Raw genomic sequence first — 20300 nt, 5'->3', positions numbered from 1 at the left:
GAAAAAGAGGAGGATTGGCAACGGAGGCTAGCTGAGGGCTAATCTTCCTCACCAAAAAAAATAAAACAACTCAAAGTTTGGAGTTGCACTTAAAAATATGAATTCTGCCCTTCAGAAAAGACCAGGGCTACAAATGTGTCCAGGCTAGAAGACACCTCATATAATATGAAAATTTTAGCATTGACTTATTCATTCACTCACTCACTCATTTATTCACTGCATTTGTATATCCCCAACTAGACTGCGGCAACCTTGAGGTTGAGAACTACGACTGTACCCTCTGAGCCTAGTGCAGTGCCTAGCATGTGTCAGAGATTGGGTAAGCAGGGGGGGGATGGATGGAGAGATGGATGGGTAGAGTATCTTTTGCCAGCTGCCTTAGGAAGCAAGGGAAGCACAATGAAGTGTAAGGGAGGTTGCACGATGCAGTGGAAACAGTTCTGACCTTGCGAGTCAAGTAGATCTTTATGTACTTTCTTCTTTACTGGAATTCCTCACTTAGCACATCTGAACCTCAGTTTCCTCAGCTGTGCAACACAGAAAATGAGAGTGACACTGCCTTGTAGTGGTGGCGATGTGATAATTAAAATGCATATTGCATGCAAAGTTTTAGAATAGCTTGGCACTTGGTAAGCACTTAAACATATCTATTGTTAGCTGCGTCTCAGTTTCCCCATGAACCGGGGATAATCAGCAGGGCCATAGAAAGAATTGGAGTCAGTGTCTGTGTGTGTATATTCCACTTATTTAGCCTTTATTTCAAAATAGCTAATATACAGAAAAAGAATCACCAGTATTCAGTGGAATGCTTTTTTCCTTTAATCATAGGCTGCTTGATCCCTTAACTTTTTTATTTTTATGTTTTCATTTTATGCTGTAATTTGATTAAACACCCAGCTTCTTTAAGGCAGCAAGGATGTCACACTTTTCTGTGTCTCCCAGAGCCAATGCAGTGCATGGCACATGCCCAGCTGTGTGGACAGACGTGCAGATGGCTGCATAAATGAAGGGAATGACACATTTGATAGCTTCCGGCCAAATTTCCCTCACCTACCACCCCCCAAAACACATGATGCTGTTATAATAAAGTCAAGGGGGGAATCGATTCCAATAAAAACATAACTGCCACGTGAATTGTTTCCAAGAACACTTCTATCCTGAAGCATATTTTTTTCAAAATTGGAAATTAGATGATGGAGACCTAGGGATACCTCAGATTAAGATGAATGTGTAGACTTCAGGAGGAATTTCTGATGCTATCAGGTGGCTGAAGTTTTGGGAAAATGGGATAAGAACATCTTATTATGAAGGTAAAAAAGCATATAGCAGAGATGCCTGTGTTCTCTTTTACCCCAACTAATGAAATGAAAAGGCAACAGCATCCTATGTATTCAGATGTCCAAGTTGCAGCTGAACTTGGGTTTTTTTCCAGATATAGAACTGAGCAAAAATGACTTCTAAGGAGTTGAAGGAGCTGGCAACAAGCCTACATAGGGTTTCGTATACAGTCACGCGCCACATAACATTTTGGTCAACGAAAGACTGCATATATGATAGTGGTCCTATAAAAGTACCATATAGCCTAGGTGTGCAGTAGGGTATACCATCTAGCCTTGTGTAAGTACACTCTGTGATGTCCACACAGCAACGAAATCGCCTAACGATGCATTTCAGATACAGAACATACCCCCGTTGTTACACAATGCATGACTCTATCATATTCTGTACAGAATGCTTCCTGATCTCTACACTAAACTTGACTGCTCTTGTTTTTCACACACTACTAAGAGTGGATAGTCCATCCCATGAAAAGGAGGAGGAAGCCTCTAGAAGCAGGCTTATTGATAACAATGAGAAAATGTCAGCCTGCCAGCAAAGGAGGAGACAGAAGAATTAAGAACCGGATAGAAGATATGGTAAAAGCAGGCCAGTGGAGTCCGGGTGGGACTATCTAATGGAAGGACAAACACCCCTGCAGGCAACGAAAGCTTTAAGGTCATCCACAGTGTTAGTCCCGGGAACTAACTGGTGTTCTACAATCCCAAGGCATCAGGTGGCTGCGTTAGTCATGTCCTCAGTGAACTGCTTTGAGAGGCAGTGAGGGATGTAATCCCTTTTGGAAATGGCTGGACGAGCCATTTAATCTCTCTAAACTTTGGCTTTGTTATCTGTGAAGCAAGGATAACTCATCTTCACAGATAAAGAATAAAGCAGGCAAAGAAACTACAATACATGCTAAACATTACTATCATTAGAGGACTCATTCATCTATTTATTCAACAAAAACCTCCTGTTATGTGTTGGGCACTTCTGCTGTCCCTGGAGTTACAAAAGAAATGCTAGTGTTGAGGGAAAAGAATGCCTAAGGTGATGCGTGCGTTACAAATGCTGCAGGTACCATGAGGCCATCTCTGCAGGGTGCCATTGTCACGTGGTCAGTGCTTCCTGGGTAGGGTGAGGCAATCAGAAAACACTTCTCAGAGCAGAGAGGAGGAAGGGCCTCTTTTCTAACAGTGAGTGTGGCCATCAATGCATTTCACAATGCCAAGGACCTGGCAATTCACCTGCTACAACTCCATCAGTTACTCGGAGCCCCTGCGGTGTGAATGCAGGGGAGGGGGCAGGAGTAGAGTGAACCCAGTCCCAGTTGATTGGACAGCAAGTGGAACCTGAGTCAAGCTGGACCAATGAGATTCTGCCCCTTAAGAGACCCAAAGACCTGATTGGTTCTAGGTAGAACCAGAAGGTCATGTAGCCCTTGGGTTAGGACAGATATTTTATGCTTTGGAGATGCAGGGAAATCTGATATTAGAAAAGAGGCTTATGGGCCAGCCTGGTGGCACAGCGGTTAAGTGCACGTGCTCTGCTGCTGGTGGCCGGGGTTCATGTCTCCGGTGCTTGGCAAGCCATGCTGTGGCGGCGTCCCATATAAAGTGGAGGAAGATGGGCAGGGATGTTAGCCCAGGGCCAGTCTTCCTTGGCCAAAAGAGGAGGATTGGCGACAGGTGTTAGCTCAGGGCTAATCTTCCTCACCAAAAAAAAAAAAAAAAAAAGGCTGATCTGCTCGCTAGCCCTCTCCCTAATCCCATCTCCAACCCACAAGGCCAGGCTTCGCTGTCGGCCCTTAGATTCCACGTGGGACACAATTGAAGAGTTTCTATGCAGCCTGAGAAGCCCAAGGCAAATATGTAACCAGATGGATTTAGGCTACCTCTACGGACCAATCCTATGCCTAATAGTGAGATTGTGTCTGAGAAGGGGCAATGGGGAAGGTGGCAGATGGAGGTCTCGGCTGTCCCTACAGATCCTGCACATGGCTGATCTCGGGGCACACTTGGTCCCCGCTGCTGTTGAAACCCAAGGTTCTGGGAATCGAAACCAAAACAAGCAGCTAGGAGAACAGAAATAGATCCCTAGGTGGGAAAACAGCCTCCAGGCATACCATCTCTAAATAGCATCCGATACATGCAAACACCTGTAACTTTCCCTCCATGGAAACCTGAGCTCCAGGGAGCTGACTGGCCAGTCCAGGGGTCTCTGTGCCGCCCACCACCCCAAAGCTGATGCATGCACCCACTGTTACGGTGATTACTTGCTGGCTCTCCCATTTCTTGGTTCCAAACTCTCGACTATCACACGAGACCTGACACAGAAAAGGCACTTACTGTGAATGTTGAATAAATATGAGCCTATGGGCTCCTCCTCCTGCTTCTAAAACAGGGTTTCTTAACGTTGGGTCCTCGGACCAGGGATTCGTGGATAAAATTCAGGGGCCATGTACTTGGATAGGGAAAATAATGCATCTTTTTTTGTTTTTTAAAGATTTTATTTATTTATTTTTTTCCCCCAAAGCCCCAGTAGATAGTTGTATGTCATAGCTGCACATCCTTCTAGTTGCTGTATGCGGGACGCGGCCTCAGCATGGCCAGAGAAGCAGGGCGTCGGTGTGCACCCGGGATCCGAACCCAGGCTGCCAGCAGTGGAGCGCATGCACCCAACCGCTAACCCACGGGGCCGGCCCAAATAATGCATCTTTGCTTTTACTAACGTTTAATTGTAATTTAGCATTTCCTTCTATCTAAATGTTGGCAACAGACCCTAATATCACCAGTTGAAATCACGTCTTTCTTATCACAATTGTGGCAGGTAGCCAAGATATTATGCTCATCACTACTTTGAAATTATGTTGAGACCTGCCTCCACGTTGCTATTTAACTTGTTAATAAAGAAGTACATGTCACTATGTCACACAGTTGTACCATCTGGATAATTATACTTCACTATACGTGGCTTCCTTTGTAATCTTATGTATTTTATTTTGTGCATTGAAATCTCTTCCCACCTCACTTCCTTCCATGCATAGCATACACCTTCACCTGCCTGGGTCTATACCACAGGTTCCTCACAAAGGCACACACTTTCCACCTTCCATGCTGGTGCCACGCTGGCCCCTCCACTAGGAAGGCCTTCTCACCCTTCTGGGCTGAGTCAGCTCCCCCTTGCTATTCCAAATCTATTTCCTAAACAGCAGGGCCTGTGAACTAAACCACATCCACTCGCTGCACGATGATGCAGACTTCAAAAGTGTTACAGCTAATAACACACGCTAAGAAACTCCTCAAGGTAAGTGAAGAAAAGCCAATATAAACAACAGCATGATAGCTGTTAAAAAGGGGGAACGAGGGCCTGGAGTGGGGGCTGCATCTAGTGACTTGCTTCCAAAGAAGAAGAAGGGAAAAGCAGAAGTAACTGGGCAGTGGAGAGACCCCGCAGACACTCCCTCAGCCAGGAGATTGAGGTTAACCTCATCAGAGACGAATCAGGTTGACCCGTCATGCTGATAGCATGATGGGACCAGAATGGCACTTCCCCTCTGTGGTCTGCATTCCAAAAACCCATAACCCCCAATGGAACCACGAGAAAAACATCATACAGACCTCAACTGAGAGACATTCTACAAAATGCCTGACCTTTGCTTCTCAAGACTGTCAAGGTCATCAAAAGCAAGGAGTCTGAGCAACTGTTACAGACCAGAGGAAGCTAAGGAGCCATGACGACCAATGTAATGTGGTATCTTGGGGGGATCCAGGGACAGAAAAAGAACAGGGCAAAACCAGTGAAGTCCCAATATAGTATGGAGCTTTGTTAATAATAATGTATCAGTGTTGATCTCTTAGTTGTGACCAAGGTGCATAGTAACGTAAGATGTTAATAATAGCGGACACTGGGTGTGGGGTACACGGGAACTCTCTGCACCCTCTTTGCAACTGTTCTGTAAATTTTAAACTAATCTTAAATTAGTTTAAAAATGGGAGGTTATACTAAAACCTGTTGTGTTTATAATTTTAAGTACAGTAGAAACAAGCATTACAGTAGTTGTCATTGGATATGAGAAAAGGAATGGTCTTTCTATGCTGCTCTGCAATAAAAATAAAATGTAAAAAAAGATGTTTCCCTCCACTTGTAGGTTGAAAAGCTTTATCCCCTTGTCACTGTGCTGTCTAAGCTATTGAGCCCTTGAAATGGGGCTGTTCTGAATTAAGATGTGCTGTGATGTGAAATACACACCAGTCTTCTTAGTATAAAGAAAAGAATGTGAAATATCTTAATAATTGTTACATTGATTCTATGTTGGAATGGTAATATTTTAGATATGTGGGGTTAAATGAAATGTATTATTAAAATTAATTTCGCTTGTTTCCTTCTATCTTTTCTAATGTGGCTACTAGGAAATTTAAAGTTACATCTGTGGCTGGCATTATATTTTTATTGGCAGTGCTGCTCTAAAGCAAAGAATTCCAACGGTGAGTGGCATGTGGCAGGAGGCCCCAGGTAAGGACAGATCATCCCTATATCGCAATGATGCATGCACGATCTCTCGGTAGAGGAAAAAGACACAAGCCACTGCAAAGTTACAAATTTATTGGTCTGGAAATAAATACAAATATCTCATTAAGAAACTCCTCTGGAAAGACTTGTACACAACAGTTTCTTGTCTCGATTCAGCCACTCCTGCCCTGACCCCTGACCTTTCTGTGCAGGTCAAGGGAAGCCGCCCAGGTGGTAGGTGGCAGGTAAACCGAGTCATTGCCCCTCAAGCTACCTAGAAGGCTTGACTACTTCCTTCTACCAACTCTAGGGTCCTTAAGTCACCAGGCCCCAGCGGCTGATTCACAATGTTCCATTCACTCTGATCAAACTTGCTATAAGATCCATGGTTAGCCAAAATGAAAATCAAAAGGCAGTAGTACAAGAACTTGACAGCTACGCTGAGGTCGCCCAGGAATGTCAGTGGTGCCGCCCCATTCACCGAAAGGAGGTTAGAGGGGCAGGGAAGAGGGCACGGCGGGAGAGGGCAGGAAACTCCATGGAATACACATTCCAGAATCCTTGCGTCTTCTCAGCTACCATACCGCACATGGATCCCCACCCTCTACAAGAGCAAACAGTTCCAGCTGAAGATCCAGGAATGTTACCAGGTCAGAAACATTCGGCCGTCAAGTTCAGATTCAACCCCAGTTGTCAAAGATTGGAAGCTGGATTTAACTCAATCACACGAGATTCCAGGGAACCGGGATGGGATCGACTGAAATCAGAACTGCACCAGATTCCATCACGACCACAGGAATCCCTTACATCTAGTCACCTAAAGACCACCCCCACCCCAAGACCCCTGCCCCCTGCCGCATGGAGACCCATCACAGCCAGGTATGGTTATTCGGAATGTTTCCCTCCACTTCCAAGAAAGCAACCACAAATCTAAATGATCTTCCCCATGAATGAAATAACCACTCGCTCACGTATTTGGGGTGGGAAGTAGGGGCTGTGGAGGAGGAGGCACACAGCAGAGCCGAAGCCTTCAATCCATGATACCAAATGTTTGCTGAGACCATTTCTTTGCAAAGCCAGGAGATGTTGGCTTTCATTGTTCATTGAGAGGATGACAGAAAAACAGGCCTGTATGCCCCGGCGTTAAAAGATGTATATATGCGTGAACTTGAAACAACTATTTCATCAAGTTAACTGTGGCTTTGCTTTGTCAAACGCTTCTGGCCTCCAGATTAATTCCATCTTTTCCCCCCGCTTCCTGTTTTGCCCAGTTAAAAGATTTACCCAGGATTCACTGCTCTCCCCCTCCCCATGTCAGAAAAAGGTTTTGTTTCCAGAAACTGGGTCAGTTTTTCTTTAGCTGGAGAGGAAACAGGAAGTAGGTGGGCTGGGCTTCCAACAAAATGCCCCTTAGACCCAGGATGCTCAGGTCAGCCTAGGCTGGATTTATGAAGTATTTACAGTTATGTTTCTTGTTTTTGGCAGTTTGGCGTCTCTGGGGGAGGGTAAGAGAGTGGTCACCAGGCCACTCGTTAATGAAAACAGGACACCGAGAGGCTTTTCCTTTGGTCCACCCTGCCCCGCCCTCGTCAGAAAGGGCGCCCTCGACAAACCCAACCTAACTTCCTCATCACCAGAGCTCACTCTTACAAAATAAGCCTTGGATTAATACCGAGTTACGTGCGGTGTGGCAGGCAGGGGGCGGGAAGGGGCTGGAGGAGGGGGCAGCTACAGCGATCCCAATCCCAGAGTCCAGGGGGCGGCCATCCGTGCAGGCCGTCTAGCAGGACACCTCCATGGACTTGGGCCCGGCGCTATTCCCGGTGGCACCGGAGTTGGGGGTGATGTCCAGGCGGGTGCCCTCGCTGGTGTGGGAGCGGCTGCGGGTGCCCTCGCTGGTGTGGGAGCGGCTGCGGGCGCCCTCCAGGGACGTGACGCTGGAGCCTGAGGCCGTGCGTGAGCGCATCAGGCGGGTCATGCTGGCGGAGGGCACTGGGGAGAGAGGAGAGAGCCTGGTTAGGGGACAGGAGAATCCTAGAGGCACCTGCATGCTGACGATGGCGCCTCCTCCTGCCCAGCCTGGCCACATGGCAGGTGGCTGATAAAGTGAATGAAAACAAAACAATCCCCCCACCAGCACTGGGTAGAATAGTGTCCCCCTCAAATTCATGTCCAACAGAACCTCAGAACGTAGCCTTATTTGCACATAGGGTCTTGGCAGGTATATTTAGTTAAGATGAGGTCATATTGGATTGGGGTGAGCTCCAATGCAATGGTGGCTGGTGTCCTTGTAAGATGAGGAGACAGAGACACAGACACACAGCGGGGGAGGCCATGTGAAGACAGAGGCAGGGATCAGAGGGATGCGGCTATGAGCCAAGGAGCACCAAGGACTGCCAGCGACTACCAGAAGCTGGAGGAGGCAAGGAAGGATCCTTTCCAGAACGCTTGGAGGGAGCACGACCCTGCTCACACCTTGATGCTAGATTTCTAGCCTCGAGAACTGTAGTACCGTGAGAGGATAAACTTCTGTTGTTTTAAGCCACCCAGTTTGTGGAGATTTGTTAAGAAGAAACTAACACACCACCAGACTGAAGCATCAAGGCCGCATGGCGCAATGGGCGCCGCAGACTGAGGCAGCTGGTACACACACGCACGTGGGGGTCACGTCATTCGCTCAGCGGGCATATGCATTGGCTTTCTGTGGCAGACACCCACAAACAGAATTAATCCTTGCTGGAATGAGTGTTCCTCTCAAAGAGCTAGTTTTTGAATGCGGAAAGAATCCAGATCAATCCCACATCTGTCGCTCACATACAGCCATGCGTCGCTTAACGACGGGGATACGTTCTGAGAAATGCGTCATTAGGCGATCTCGTCATTGTGTGAACATCGTAGAGTGTACTTACACAAACCTAGATGGTACAGCCTACTACACACCTAGGCTGTATGGTACTAACCTTATGGGACCACCGTCATATGTGTGGTCTGTCATTGACTGAAATATTATTATGCGGTGCATGACTGTATTTTCTCTGAGCCCCTGTTTCTCGACCCTAAATCTGGGAGTTTTAAGGACCTCGCAGGGCTCTGGTGACTACAGAATGTTGTCATGGATGCAAAGGGCTCGTCACGCCTGGCCCATCATCTGGAGGAGGCACTCCGTAAATGATCACCCTCCTTCTCTTTGGTTGGTGCCTCTGGACTAGAGCTCTTCCTGCGGTCTTCCCCTGTAACCTGCAGGATGCTCCGGCTTTCTGGGAATAGAAGCCGATGTGTGTTGGGGGGGGGAACAAGGCTTGCCTTTTGCTTCCTTTCTCCCCAGAAAACACTTTCCAAGCAGAAACCCAAACCCAGGGCAGATCCAAGACAAACAAGCCCCGACTCACGCCCTGCAAGGTAAATCAAGGCTGCCTAGCGGCGTTCTCCAGCTCCTTGGGCACATCTCCCAGAGGGGAAGCAGGCCCGAAGGCAGGAGACCCACAGGCAGATGTTTGAGGGCACCTTGGGAGGGGGATCCTGCCCGAAGCATATAAGTCAGGCTCACCCGCTCTCGGCCTTGCTAGAAACTAAATGCGGCTGAGGCCAATCTCAAGACTGTGGTCAGTTCACCAAACATAACATTACTATTTTAAATGAGCAAACAGTATAAGTCTCAGAGAAAAAAATGAAAGAGATTAGACATTCAGACTTCCTAGTTAAGATGGGTACATAAATTACAATTCCAAGCAGGAGAGAAGAAGAGCCAAAAGAACCACGGCCAACACACCAACGTGCACCGACCGTGGCTGCTACCCAACAGAGGGCTTAAACTCGGCATCGCCTGTCCTGGTCATGAGACTGCCATTCCTGAAAAGGGGCTGTACATGCCTAACGGGTATACTCTAACCACAGTGCGAGAAGCTGCAAGTTCTTGAATGATGCTTCTATTTACCCTTCAATTCCCAAATTTAATGATTTAGCAAAGATATGCTCTGTCTTGAATATAAGTGACTTTGTCACCCGCTTACTCAGAGCTTCACAGTTTTTAAAGAACTTTCACAGATCCCCACTCTGCTCCTTGCTTAATCTCTCAAAGCCTCCATTTCATCATTTGTAAAATGAGATCAGAATTATCTCATAGGATTATTGTGATGGTTAAATGAGAAAAAAAAATGATTTATTAATCTTTCATCATTACCATTACCACCACCACCATCACAACCACCACCACCATCATGATCATCACCATCACCACCACCATCATCATCATCACCACTATCATCATCACCATCACCACCACCATCATCACCATCATCACCACCATCATCCCCACCACCACCATCATCATCATCACCACTATCATCATCACCATCACCACCACCATCGTCACCATCACTATCTTCAGCATTATCAGCATCACCACCACCATCATCATGATCATCACCATCACCACCACCATCATCATCATCACCACTATCATCATCACCATCACCACCACCATCATCATCATCACTACCATTATCACCATCACCACCACCATCACCACCATCACCATCACCATCATCACCACCATCATCACCACCACCACCATCATCACCATCACCACCATCATCACCATCATCACCACCACCATCGTCACCATCACCACTATCATCATCACCATCACCACCACCATCATCACCATCATCACTACCATCATCACCATCACCACCATCATCACCATCATCGCCACCACCATCATCACCATCACCACTATCATCATCACCATCACCACCACCATCATCACCATCATCACTACCATTATCACCATCACCACCACCATCACCATCACCACCACCATCACCACCACCATCGTCACTATCACTATCTTCAGCATTATCACCATCACCACCACCATCATCATGATCATCACCATCATCATCACCTCACCACCACCATCATCATGATCATCACCATTACCACCACTACCACCACCACCATCACTATCTTCAGCATCATTACCATCATCATCACCACCGCCACCACCACCTTCATCACTACCACCACCACCATCATCATCATCACTATCTTCAGCATCATCACCATCTTCATCACCACCACCACCAACACCATCATCATCACTACAATTGGAAATATCTTAAGAAAGCATGTATTCAAAATTAAAAATATTTTCACGGTTTCATCGTTTCTTGCCTTCCTGGTGCTTAAAGGGATAGTCCTCACCTAAACCTAAAAACATTCCCTGGTGTGAAACAACTCCTGTTCAACAGTGGAGGGAGAAGGAGCCACTACGGTATGAAGGAGAGACTAGAACCTCTGCACTGCTGCCCACTGTCTACACACCTTAATATTTCTTCCCCTGACCTGCCCAGTTTGCAAAAGGCTGAAGCTGGACAAGGTGATACAGAACATTCATCCAAACCTGGTTCAGGGCATCATATTAGCAGTTCCCACACCTGCCCCTCAACCCATCACCTGCTGGGAAATGCCATACTTACTGTATCCCATGCCCTGCACGAAGTACTTGAAGGCCTCGGCAAGCTTGGCTGGCTGCAGGAGAAAAGAAGGGAGAGCGCAGTCAGTCACCGGAGGTCCAGATCATGTATGGCCACATGGAGCTGTGCCTGTGGTCACCTTCATTAAAGAGTGCGGCCCAAGACAGAAGGCCACCATATGTTGACAGGACAACACACAAAAGTAAAGAGAACACTAAGGGATAGTTGTGGGGATCAAAATTAGCTTTGGCTAGGGAGAAAAAGTTCAAGTTCACTTCATAGCTGGGGGAGCTTGGTCCAGTTACGTGACCTGTCTGAGCCCATCTCTTCACCTGTAAAATACGGGCAGAGAGCCACACCCACATCTGAGGGTGTCTGTGAAGAAGACTACGCGAGATAGAGTGATGTGCCCAACTCAGCATCTAGAATGTAACAGCATCAACATCATGTGCCACTCATTGTGCCAAGGGCTTTGCAGCATAACCTCCTTTTCTTCCAACAACTTTATGAGGTTAGTACCATTTTCATATACAGTCATAGCTGAACAGACTTGGAGAGGTAAATAATCCATCCAAGGTCCTACAGTTAATTAGTGGTGGGTCCCGCAGATTAACCCAAGGCTTTCCAAACCCTAGGCTCTCAAGGCAGTTCACTCTCAGCCTCAATAGCAGGCTGGATCGACGGATGGAAGAAAGGACGTTGGATAAATAGATAAAAAGGAAAGAAGATAGATAGATGGATGGAAAGAAGGAAGAAAAGAAAGGATAGAAGGAAGGAAAATGCATAGATAGATAGATAAAAAGGAAAAAGATGGATGGATAGACAGATCGATAGATGGATGGATGAATGAATGGATGGAAAGAAGGAAGGAGGATGGATAGATGGGTTGAAAAGAAAGGATGGTTGCACAGAAAGAAGGAAGGATGGACGGATGGAAGGAAAGAAAAAAAATGGAAATAAGGAAGCATAGATAAATGGATGGATGGATAGACAGACAGTTGGACAAACTAATTAATCAATTAACTGGGTACTTTAAGTGAAATGAGTTTGGAATGCTGAGAATACACCCAGTTCCACCAATTACTCTCAAAATTTTAATCTAATCTAAAGCAGGAGGTGAATGCTCAAGTAAAGGTCATATCCACAGTCTAATTACCTCCAACCCTCAAATGCAATGCCCTGTGTCTATTCTCCTGAGAAGTCTTCGGCAGGGGCAGTGCTCTGGCCCACCTCCACCAACTCTTGCCACTATTCTACAAAGAGCTAAGTGACATTTAACGGATGGGCTGTGCTCAAATTGCCCTCCGGGGTTTATGTGACAATGGTAAGCAAGTGACAAGAGTTGCAGGTTGGGGCTGCAGACAGCCAGGGACGCCTGTGTTCAACACAGCGGACAGAAACAAGAATACAGGCTTGGGAATGAGACTACCTGGGCCCAAATTCGGCTCCCCTGGGCGACCATGGGCAATCTCTCCCATCATTTAACCTCAGTTTCCCAGTTCTCTTCCTATGTCTAAGGACGGTTGCGAGAATCAAATGGAACGAAGGACAGGACCGCCCTTTGTAAACATGCACCCAACCTGTCAGGGCACAAGGAGGAGGGATGACAGTACTTGGTCCTCCCCGGGCTGGTCGCCTGGAAGCCTGGGCTAGTTCAGCTCCTGCCATGACATTTACAACGTGTTTTCATTATGGCCAGGGTTAGATCTGTTCTCATTTCAAGTCGAGAAAGGAAGGGAGACAGAGAGGGAGTGAGGAGAGGGAGAGATGGAAGGAAAAATGGCGCCCCTTCTCTCCAGCCGACTTAAGGCCCCAGAGTCGCACTGTCTCAGCAGGAGTCTTGGGAGCAGGCTGGATGGAGAAATGGCTGCACCCTGATGCGCAGGTAGTAACTCACACTTCTGTCTAAGCAGGACTCGGCCGGTAGCCCATCTGGCGACTGGGACATCCGCCTTCTATCAGATAACCCTTGAAATTGGCGGGCCCACGTGAAATCAATCCAAGAACTGATCCCTTCCACACGGAGAAGGACCACATGGAAGAGTGACAACCCAGAAACGACCTAAATGTCCAGCAACAGGGCATCAGGGAAAGAAATTATGGGATATCCGTACAATGGTGTTTTGTGCTCTCATTAAAAATTAAGGCACAGGGGCCGGCCCGGTGGCGCAAGCAGTTAAGTGCGCGCGCTCTGCTGCGGCGCCCCAGGGATCACCAGTTCGGATCCCGGGCGCGCACAGACACACCTCTTGGCAAGCCATGCTGCGGTGGTTTCCCATATAAAGTGGAGGAAGATGGGCACGGATGTTAGCCCAGGGCCAGTCTTCCGCAGGGGAAAAAAAAAAAAAAAGAGGAGGATTGGCAGATGTTAGCACAGGGCTGATCTTCCTCACACACACACACAAAAATTAAGACAGAGAACCTTTTTTAACAAATGGAGATATCCCTGAGATGTGAAATTATGTGCGCAAGTGAAAAAATGTACCTGCGATATGATCCTAATTTTGCTTAAAGTAAGAAAAAATGTATGAAACTGTATCAAAAAGGAGACTAGAGGGAAATACTTTAAAATTTGTAACAGCAATCCGAAGCTGGGGCACTATGGACGTAGTTTTTTTTAATTATTTTATTCATCTATATTTAAAAATTTCTTGATAAACGTATTACTTTGTAATTAGAAAAGTAAAAGCAATAAATATCAGTGATCAAAAAAAGAAAACTAAAAAAACCTCTCAAAATATACATTTCGGGCCCTGGGCCATTACTGAGGAGGGCACATACCCTTTCTCCCCTCTGACAATCTAAGCTTGTGTTTGTTTTAACCTCCCCAACCTGGGGTGAACGCCCAGATGACTGGCTCATGGGTCAGATGCCCCTCAGCCAGGGGAGCATGAGTCCAGGGCCAAGATGGCATCGGGTGGGGACTGCTAAAGGGAGGAAGGCCCAGAACGACGGCCTGACCAGCTCTCTGAGCCTCTGGTGCATGGCGCCCTCAGCGGGAGAAGGACGGAATCGCCACCCTTGACCTCGTCTCCCCCAACACCCTGGCGGGTGGGATGGACCCCAACACCTGCTCATTGCTGCAAGGGAGCCTCCCCAGGAGCTCAGGGGGACCTGTCAGAACTTAGTTCGAAAAAGACACGGATTTGATTGTTGTCTATTGAGAAATCGCGGGATTCCAGAGGCTCTGAAGTGTCTTCCAAGATTGGAGAAAGAAAAGGAGGTAGGGCAGAGTTTGGTGGAAAAGATGACCAAAAATTCACATACGATTTCATTTTAAGATAGAGTACAAAACGATGATGATATAAAATGATAAGAATGTAGATGAAAATTTCATTCACTTGTTAGGTTGCTGGGTTATTTACGGGTGGGGAATTGGGGGGGTCAGTTACTGTGCAGCAAACACACAACATTGACTGATATGTTTATATGTGTGCACACACATGCATACACACTCACCTACACACACATACACAAACATACAGACACACACACTCTGGTTTCATCTCCTCTATGCCCCCTGCTTTGGGCTGGAGCTCCGGGAGCCCATGGCGCCACAGAAGCCTGTGGCCTTCGGGGTCAGGCACACCTACATTCTAGGCCACGCTGCCAAGCTATGACCACTTGGCAGATCCTTTCACCCCCGTGAACCCCAGAATCATCCACTCCACAGGGGTTTCTGGGGGATCAAATAAGTCCTCATGTGCAAGCGCCTTTTATAAACAGGACACAAACCGTCATCAGATGTCACAGCCAGGTGGGGGACAAGTGGACAGGGAGGGAAAACGTGCAAACAGGTCACAGAGGCCCATGCCCTCCCCCTGGGGAGCGGTGACAGGTGGACTCACCTGAGAGATCTGCGGGAGGCCACCACAGTCCGCCATCTGGGAGAGAGGGAAGCTGGTTAGTGCCATACCCTCGGTGGAGGCGATCCTTGCTCTGTGAACCAGCTCTGAACGGCGGCCCCCTGCCCGCTGCCCTGCCCTGTTGAGTGGGCACTGGGCATACTATAGGTGGGGAGAGAAGGCTGCTTTCATTACTATCTGTCTCAGCACTGAACTGTCTTCTTGGCAACCATTACTTGTAGCTTATGATATGCCAGGTGCTATGCCAGGTAGGCCCTGTAGATAATTTCACTCTGTCACTCCAGAACCCTGCCATTTTAGAGGCAGAAACTGGGCCAGAAAGCCTGAGGAACTTGCAAGGTTCTGGCCAGGGTCTGTCTGACCAGCTAGTGTTCACCGTACGAGGCCCTGTACATACATTCTCTTCAAAAATTCCCTCGGAAGGAAACTGCTAGATTCGAGACTTCAGGCCTGATGGGGGTCTTGACTGGCCACCTTGGTAAATGCTGTAACTCCCAAAGTTCCTATTAAATCCAAAACCTAAAGCCATCACTGCTTGAAGTCACTCCAGGCACATGTGAGTATTTATCCAGGGCCCAGGCTTGGGAAGAGCAGGGTGAGGATGGGTGAGGATGGGTGAGGATGGAGTGAGGATGCGTGAGGACGGGTGAGGATGAGTGAGGATGGGGTGAGGATGGGTGAGGATGGGTGAGGATGGAGTGACGATGGGTGAGGATGGGTGAGGATGGGGTGAGGATGGGTGAGGATGAGTGGGGATGGGGTGGGGATGGGTGGGGACGGGTGAGGATGGGGTGAGGATGGGTGAGGATGGGGTGGGGACGGGTGGGGATAGGTGAGGATGGGTGAGGATGGGGTGGGGACGGGTGGGGATAGGTGAGGATGGGGTGAGGATGGGATGAGGATGGGGTGAGGATGAGTGGGGATGGAGTGAGGATGGGTGAAGATGGGTAAGGATGGGGTGAGGACAGGTGGGGATGGGGTGGGGATGGGTGGGGATAGGTGAGGATGGGTGAGGATGGGTGAGGATGGGTGAGGATGGGGTGGGGATGGGTGAGGATGGGGTGGGGATGGGTGGGGATGGGGTGGGGATGGGTGAGGATGGGGTGGGGATGGGTGAGGCTGGGTGGGGATGGGTGAGGATGGGTGAGGATGGGGTGAGGATGGGTGGGGATGGGGTGGGGATGGGTGGGGATGGGTGAGGATGGGTGAGGATGGGGTGGGGATGGGTGGGGATGGGTGAGGATGGGGTGGGGACGGGTGAGGCTGGGTGAGGATGGGTGAGGATGGGGTGGGGATGGGTGAGGATGGGTGAGGATGGGGTGAGGATAGGTGAGGATGGGGTGGGGATGGGTGGGGATGGGTGAGGATGGCTTCGAGAGAAACAGGACTGGAAGGAATGAGTGAAAGGGGTTGAGGCTGCGCCATCCTACAGGCCCGAGTCCCAAAGCCCGATCCTGAGGGCTAGCCTCCAGGCCACACTACCCTGGGGCTGCCCTAAGGACACAAGACTGCAGCCACAGGACGCTAGGCTTTAACTCCAGAGGGCCACTCAGCAGGGCAAGGTGGTGCAGTGGGGAGAGTCTGTCTAGAATCAGGTTGAAATGGGGTCCAATCCTGGATCTACCATCAAATTGGCCACGTGATCTTAGACAGGTCACCTACCCTATGTTGTGGGTTGTTGGTTTAATTATGTCCGCCAAAAGATATACTGAAGTCCTAACCCACAGTACCTGTGAATGTGATCATATTTGGAAATAGAGTCCTTGCAGATGGAATTAAGAGAAGATGAGGTCATGCTGGATTAGGGTGGACCCTAAATCCAATGACTGAGGTCCCCAAAACAAGAGGGAAATCTGGACGTGGAGACACACAGGGAGAAGGCTGTGTGACGATGGAGGCAGACTGGGGGGACACGTCTACAAGCCAAGGAGCACCATGGACGGCCGACAAGCACCAGAAGCTGGAAGAGGCAGGGAAGGATTCTCCCTAGAGCCTCCAGAGGGAGCATGGCCCTGCCCACAGCTTGATCTTGGATGTGCAGCCTCCAGAAGAGTGAGAGAATGGATTTCTGTGACCTTCAGCCCCCTAGTTTGTGGACCTTGGTTCCAGCACCCGAGGACACTAGTCCACCCTTCTCCAACACTCTTTCCTCATCCTCCTAACAGCAGTGACTGGGGCCTGCAGGCCATGTGGGATCCCCATCTATGGTCTGACTCTCTGTCCATCTTCTTTCTCCCGGGACAGCAGCCTGAATGCTGCAGAAGTCCAGACACAGGTGTGTTTGGACAATTTGGACAAAGGGCACTCACTCTGTCCCATTTTGCAAAGGTTAGCTAATTAGCAGCCCCCTCGGGCCCCAAGCCCAGCATCTTTCAGTCTCGCAACTTCCTTTTGAGGGAATCTTCAATGGAAATGTACGTGAAGAGCCAGTTACAGGGAACAACCCCCGAGTAAGTATCAGACACCTCTCTCGTGCCTTCCAAAGGCATCCTACTCTCAGGGGGGCAGCTGGGGGAACATCGGCCCTCTGCCTTCATGGGGGGACAAGCAGAAAGGTTCCTGCTCTTGTGCCGCATCTTGGGTCAAGGCTGCCACAAACAGTGCATTGGTTTGGAATGTGCCTCAGCCCCCACTGACAGGGCACGGGCGGGGCCGCTACACAGACCCCAGGTCCAGCTACGGAGAGAGCGAGCAGACACGGGCTCAGATGAACTTGCCGGGGAGAGGCCTCCCTTCCACAGCCGTGGGGGACCATTCTCTCCTATTGGACAAGCAGAGCCCCTCTCGGAGGAATGGCCTCCTCCCCACCTCCTCCTGGGAGAGCCCTGCCCACGTGCTTCCTGGTCCACCCCCGGCCAGAGCACCTTGAACAGCAGCCCCTGGACTCCTGGGTCCCAGAGGGATCCTCCCATCTTTGCAGCTTAGCTGACCAGCTGGCACCCAATAGATATTTGTGAGTAGATCATTACATAATCATTTCTATGGATTCTGACCACCAGCTGTGCCTCAATCAGACGCACCTCAAATTTTGCAGACAACTTAGAAGTTTCTAAGAAAGACCAGATGCAAATTCCCATCATTTTCCCCATACCTTGAGGAGAGTGGTCTTCGTTGGGTCCAATTTCGAGTTGCACTCCACCTGGACACAGAAAGGGAGGAGACATTTGTTAATTTTCCACCTGGAGCCAAAGTCATAACCTCTCCCCTCTCCCCGCCACTCTGCCGCCATCATCAGAAACTCCAACACTCCTATTGGCATAGAGAAAGAATGTGGGCTTTGGGATTAAACCTATGTGGCTTTAAATTCCAGCCCTGCCATTGCTAGCTATGTGACCCTGGACAAGTTACTTAACTTCTTTGAGACTCAGTTTCCTCATCAATCAAATGGGGATACTATCTTTTTCAAAGGGTTGTTATGAAGATTGGCTAAAATGTAGGAGGTGCTCAGAAATATTTGCTAAATGAATGGCCTTGTTTAACCAGCTGCTGCCAGTGATTCTATAGATTCAATATTCCCAGTCCTGACAACTATTCTTCATGTGAAATCACATCCACCAAACTGGTTTCTCTCTTCAGTTTGTCAATGACCCTCTTAAACGTGCATCCAGAAGTGGGAAAAATACCCACATGTAACCTGTGATATTCAAAGTGCCTACGGTAGAACTATCACCTCCCTTGATGTGAACAGTATATCTCTATTGATGCATCCTATGATTATGCCCAGTGGGTTAGATCACAAGAAACTCATGGTTCATTAAGACTCCCCAAGTCTTTACTAAATGAACATTTACAGATCCTGCTCTGTAGCCCAATGCACAAGACATGTCACCACTCTAGGACTCTGCTCAATAGCCCCTAAGTCTCCCATGTCCCCAGCTATGGGGATGTTGGAAAGGCAGAGTCCTTGCTTTGCCTCCACATCATCATAGGTGGGAATTAAAGGCTGAAATGAGCCGGAAAGCCTTGCCTAAGCCCCACTCCCCAGGTGCCTCTCTGCCCTGCCAGATGATCAGGCACGAACCATGTCGGAAAGCGTCACCTGGTCCCCAAATGGGAGGAGAGTCCCTTGGCCAGGATGCCGAGGGGCAAACCCGCCCATATAATCAAGCCAATGGGAGGCAGATGGGCAGGTGAGGGGCTGGGACAGGAGACAGAGGGTCCCCTGCCAGGAAACCGGGGCTGGCAGTCACCAGGGAAAGAGGCTGGTGGCTGGGCTCTCTGCCCAAAGGCCAAGATGGCATTTAGAAGCCGACACCTGCCCTGATGGGAGCAGAGGAGGGGAAGGGGGTGGGCGGGGAGAGCTCACACAAAGCCACCCGGATTTGGACTGTTGAATTAAGCAACCAGTGATTGATGACTACATACCACAGCATCCACAGCAGGAGAACTGTCCCCAACCACCAACAAAGCAGGACACCTGGGGGCAGGGTGGGAAGGGGGAGTTAACACAAGCTTCATTTAAAGACTCGCACACTCCCAGGCCTGCCAGGCTGGGACCAGAGTTCTAAAAAAATGTCTTTTGGTTCCCCCAGTACCCTTTGCTCTCTTTCCTTCCTTCTCCCTCCATGCTCTGCTTTGTTCTTAGCGTAAAATGGGTTAGTGGTCATTTACACCTTAGTCTGAATTTCAGACAGGGCATTTCTGTGCCCTGATGTTTTTATTTTCAAGCACCCTCTCCTCGAGGAAGGATGGGTAGGACTTTGCCAGCAATCAATTGCAGAAGACAGAAAGAACACGCCTGACAAAGGAAACTGCACGTGCCAAGTTCAGGTGTCAAATAATACCCTTCACTTAGGGAACTATAAAGACCCAGTCGTTACTGGTGGAATACAGTTCGTTGTATCCACGACTGTCTTTTCCTCCTAGCTTTATAGGGCACTTTAGGGCGTGTCTTGTGTCTTATTCATCTCCAGGTTCTGTGAAGCAAAGCCTAACACAGTATTCCATGCAGGTAGGTGCTTAATAAATCCAGTCCAAAATGCAGTCATCATTCCTTCTCTGAGATGGAAGGTTCCAGCCTAGGTCGGGGGGACACCCTAGGAACAGAACACTTGCACAAGGAGCAGATGAGCGAGGCCGGGTGTGCCCAGACCCTGGGCAGAATACATCCAGTTCTCGCTGATCGCGA

The 20300-nt window shown here is 48.8% G+C and overlaps 1 protein-coding gene across 2 annotated transcripts in view; it reads right to left on the bottom strand.

Annotated features, from left to right (window-relative positions):
- Positions 1-5905: 5905 nt before the first annotated feature.
- The window catches only part of NDRG1 (N-myc downstream regulated 1), a 58186-nt gene continuing 43791 nt past the window's right edge, over positions 5906-20300 (bottom strand). For both annotated transcript variants that reach the window (XM_004431052.3, XM_004431053.3), the window contains 5 exons: positions 19538-19589; positions 18264-18311; positions 15155-15190; positions 11310-11361; positions 5906-7821 (listed from right to left, as the gene is read on the bottom strand). In XM_004431052.3, the coding sequence (XP_004431109.1) occupies positions 7610-7821; positions 11310-11361; positions 15155-15190; positions 18264-18311; positions 19538-19589 (400 nt within the window). In that variant the 3' untranslated portion in view covers positions 5906-7609. The remainder of the gene's footprint in view (positions 7822-11309; positions 11362-15154; positions 15191-18263; positions 18312-19537; positions 19590-20300) is intronic.

Source organism: Ceratotherium simum, chromosome 23 (genome assembly GCF_057802395.1).
Source record: "Ceratotherium simum simum isolate JZ-2026a chromosome 23, ASM5780239v1, whole genome shotgun sequence".
Classification (NCBI taxonomy): domain Eukaryota; kingdom Metazoa; phylum Chordata; class Mammalia; order Perissodactyla; family Rhinocerotidae; genus Ceratotherium; species Ceratotherium simum.
This window is presented reverse-complemented; position numbering and strand designations above follow the sequence as displayed.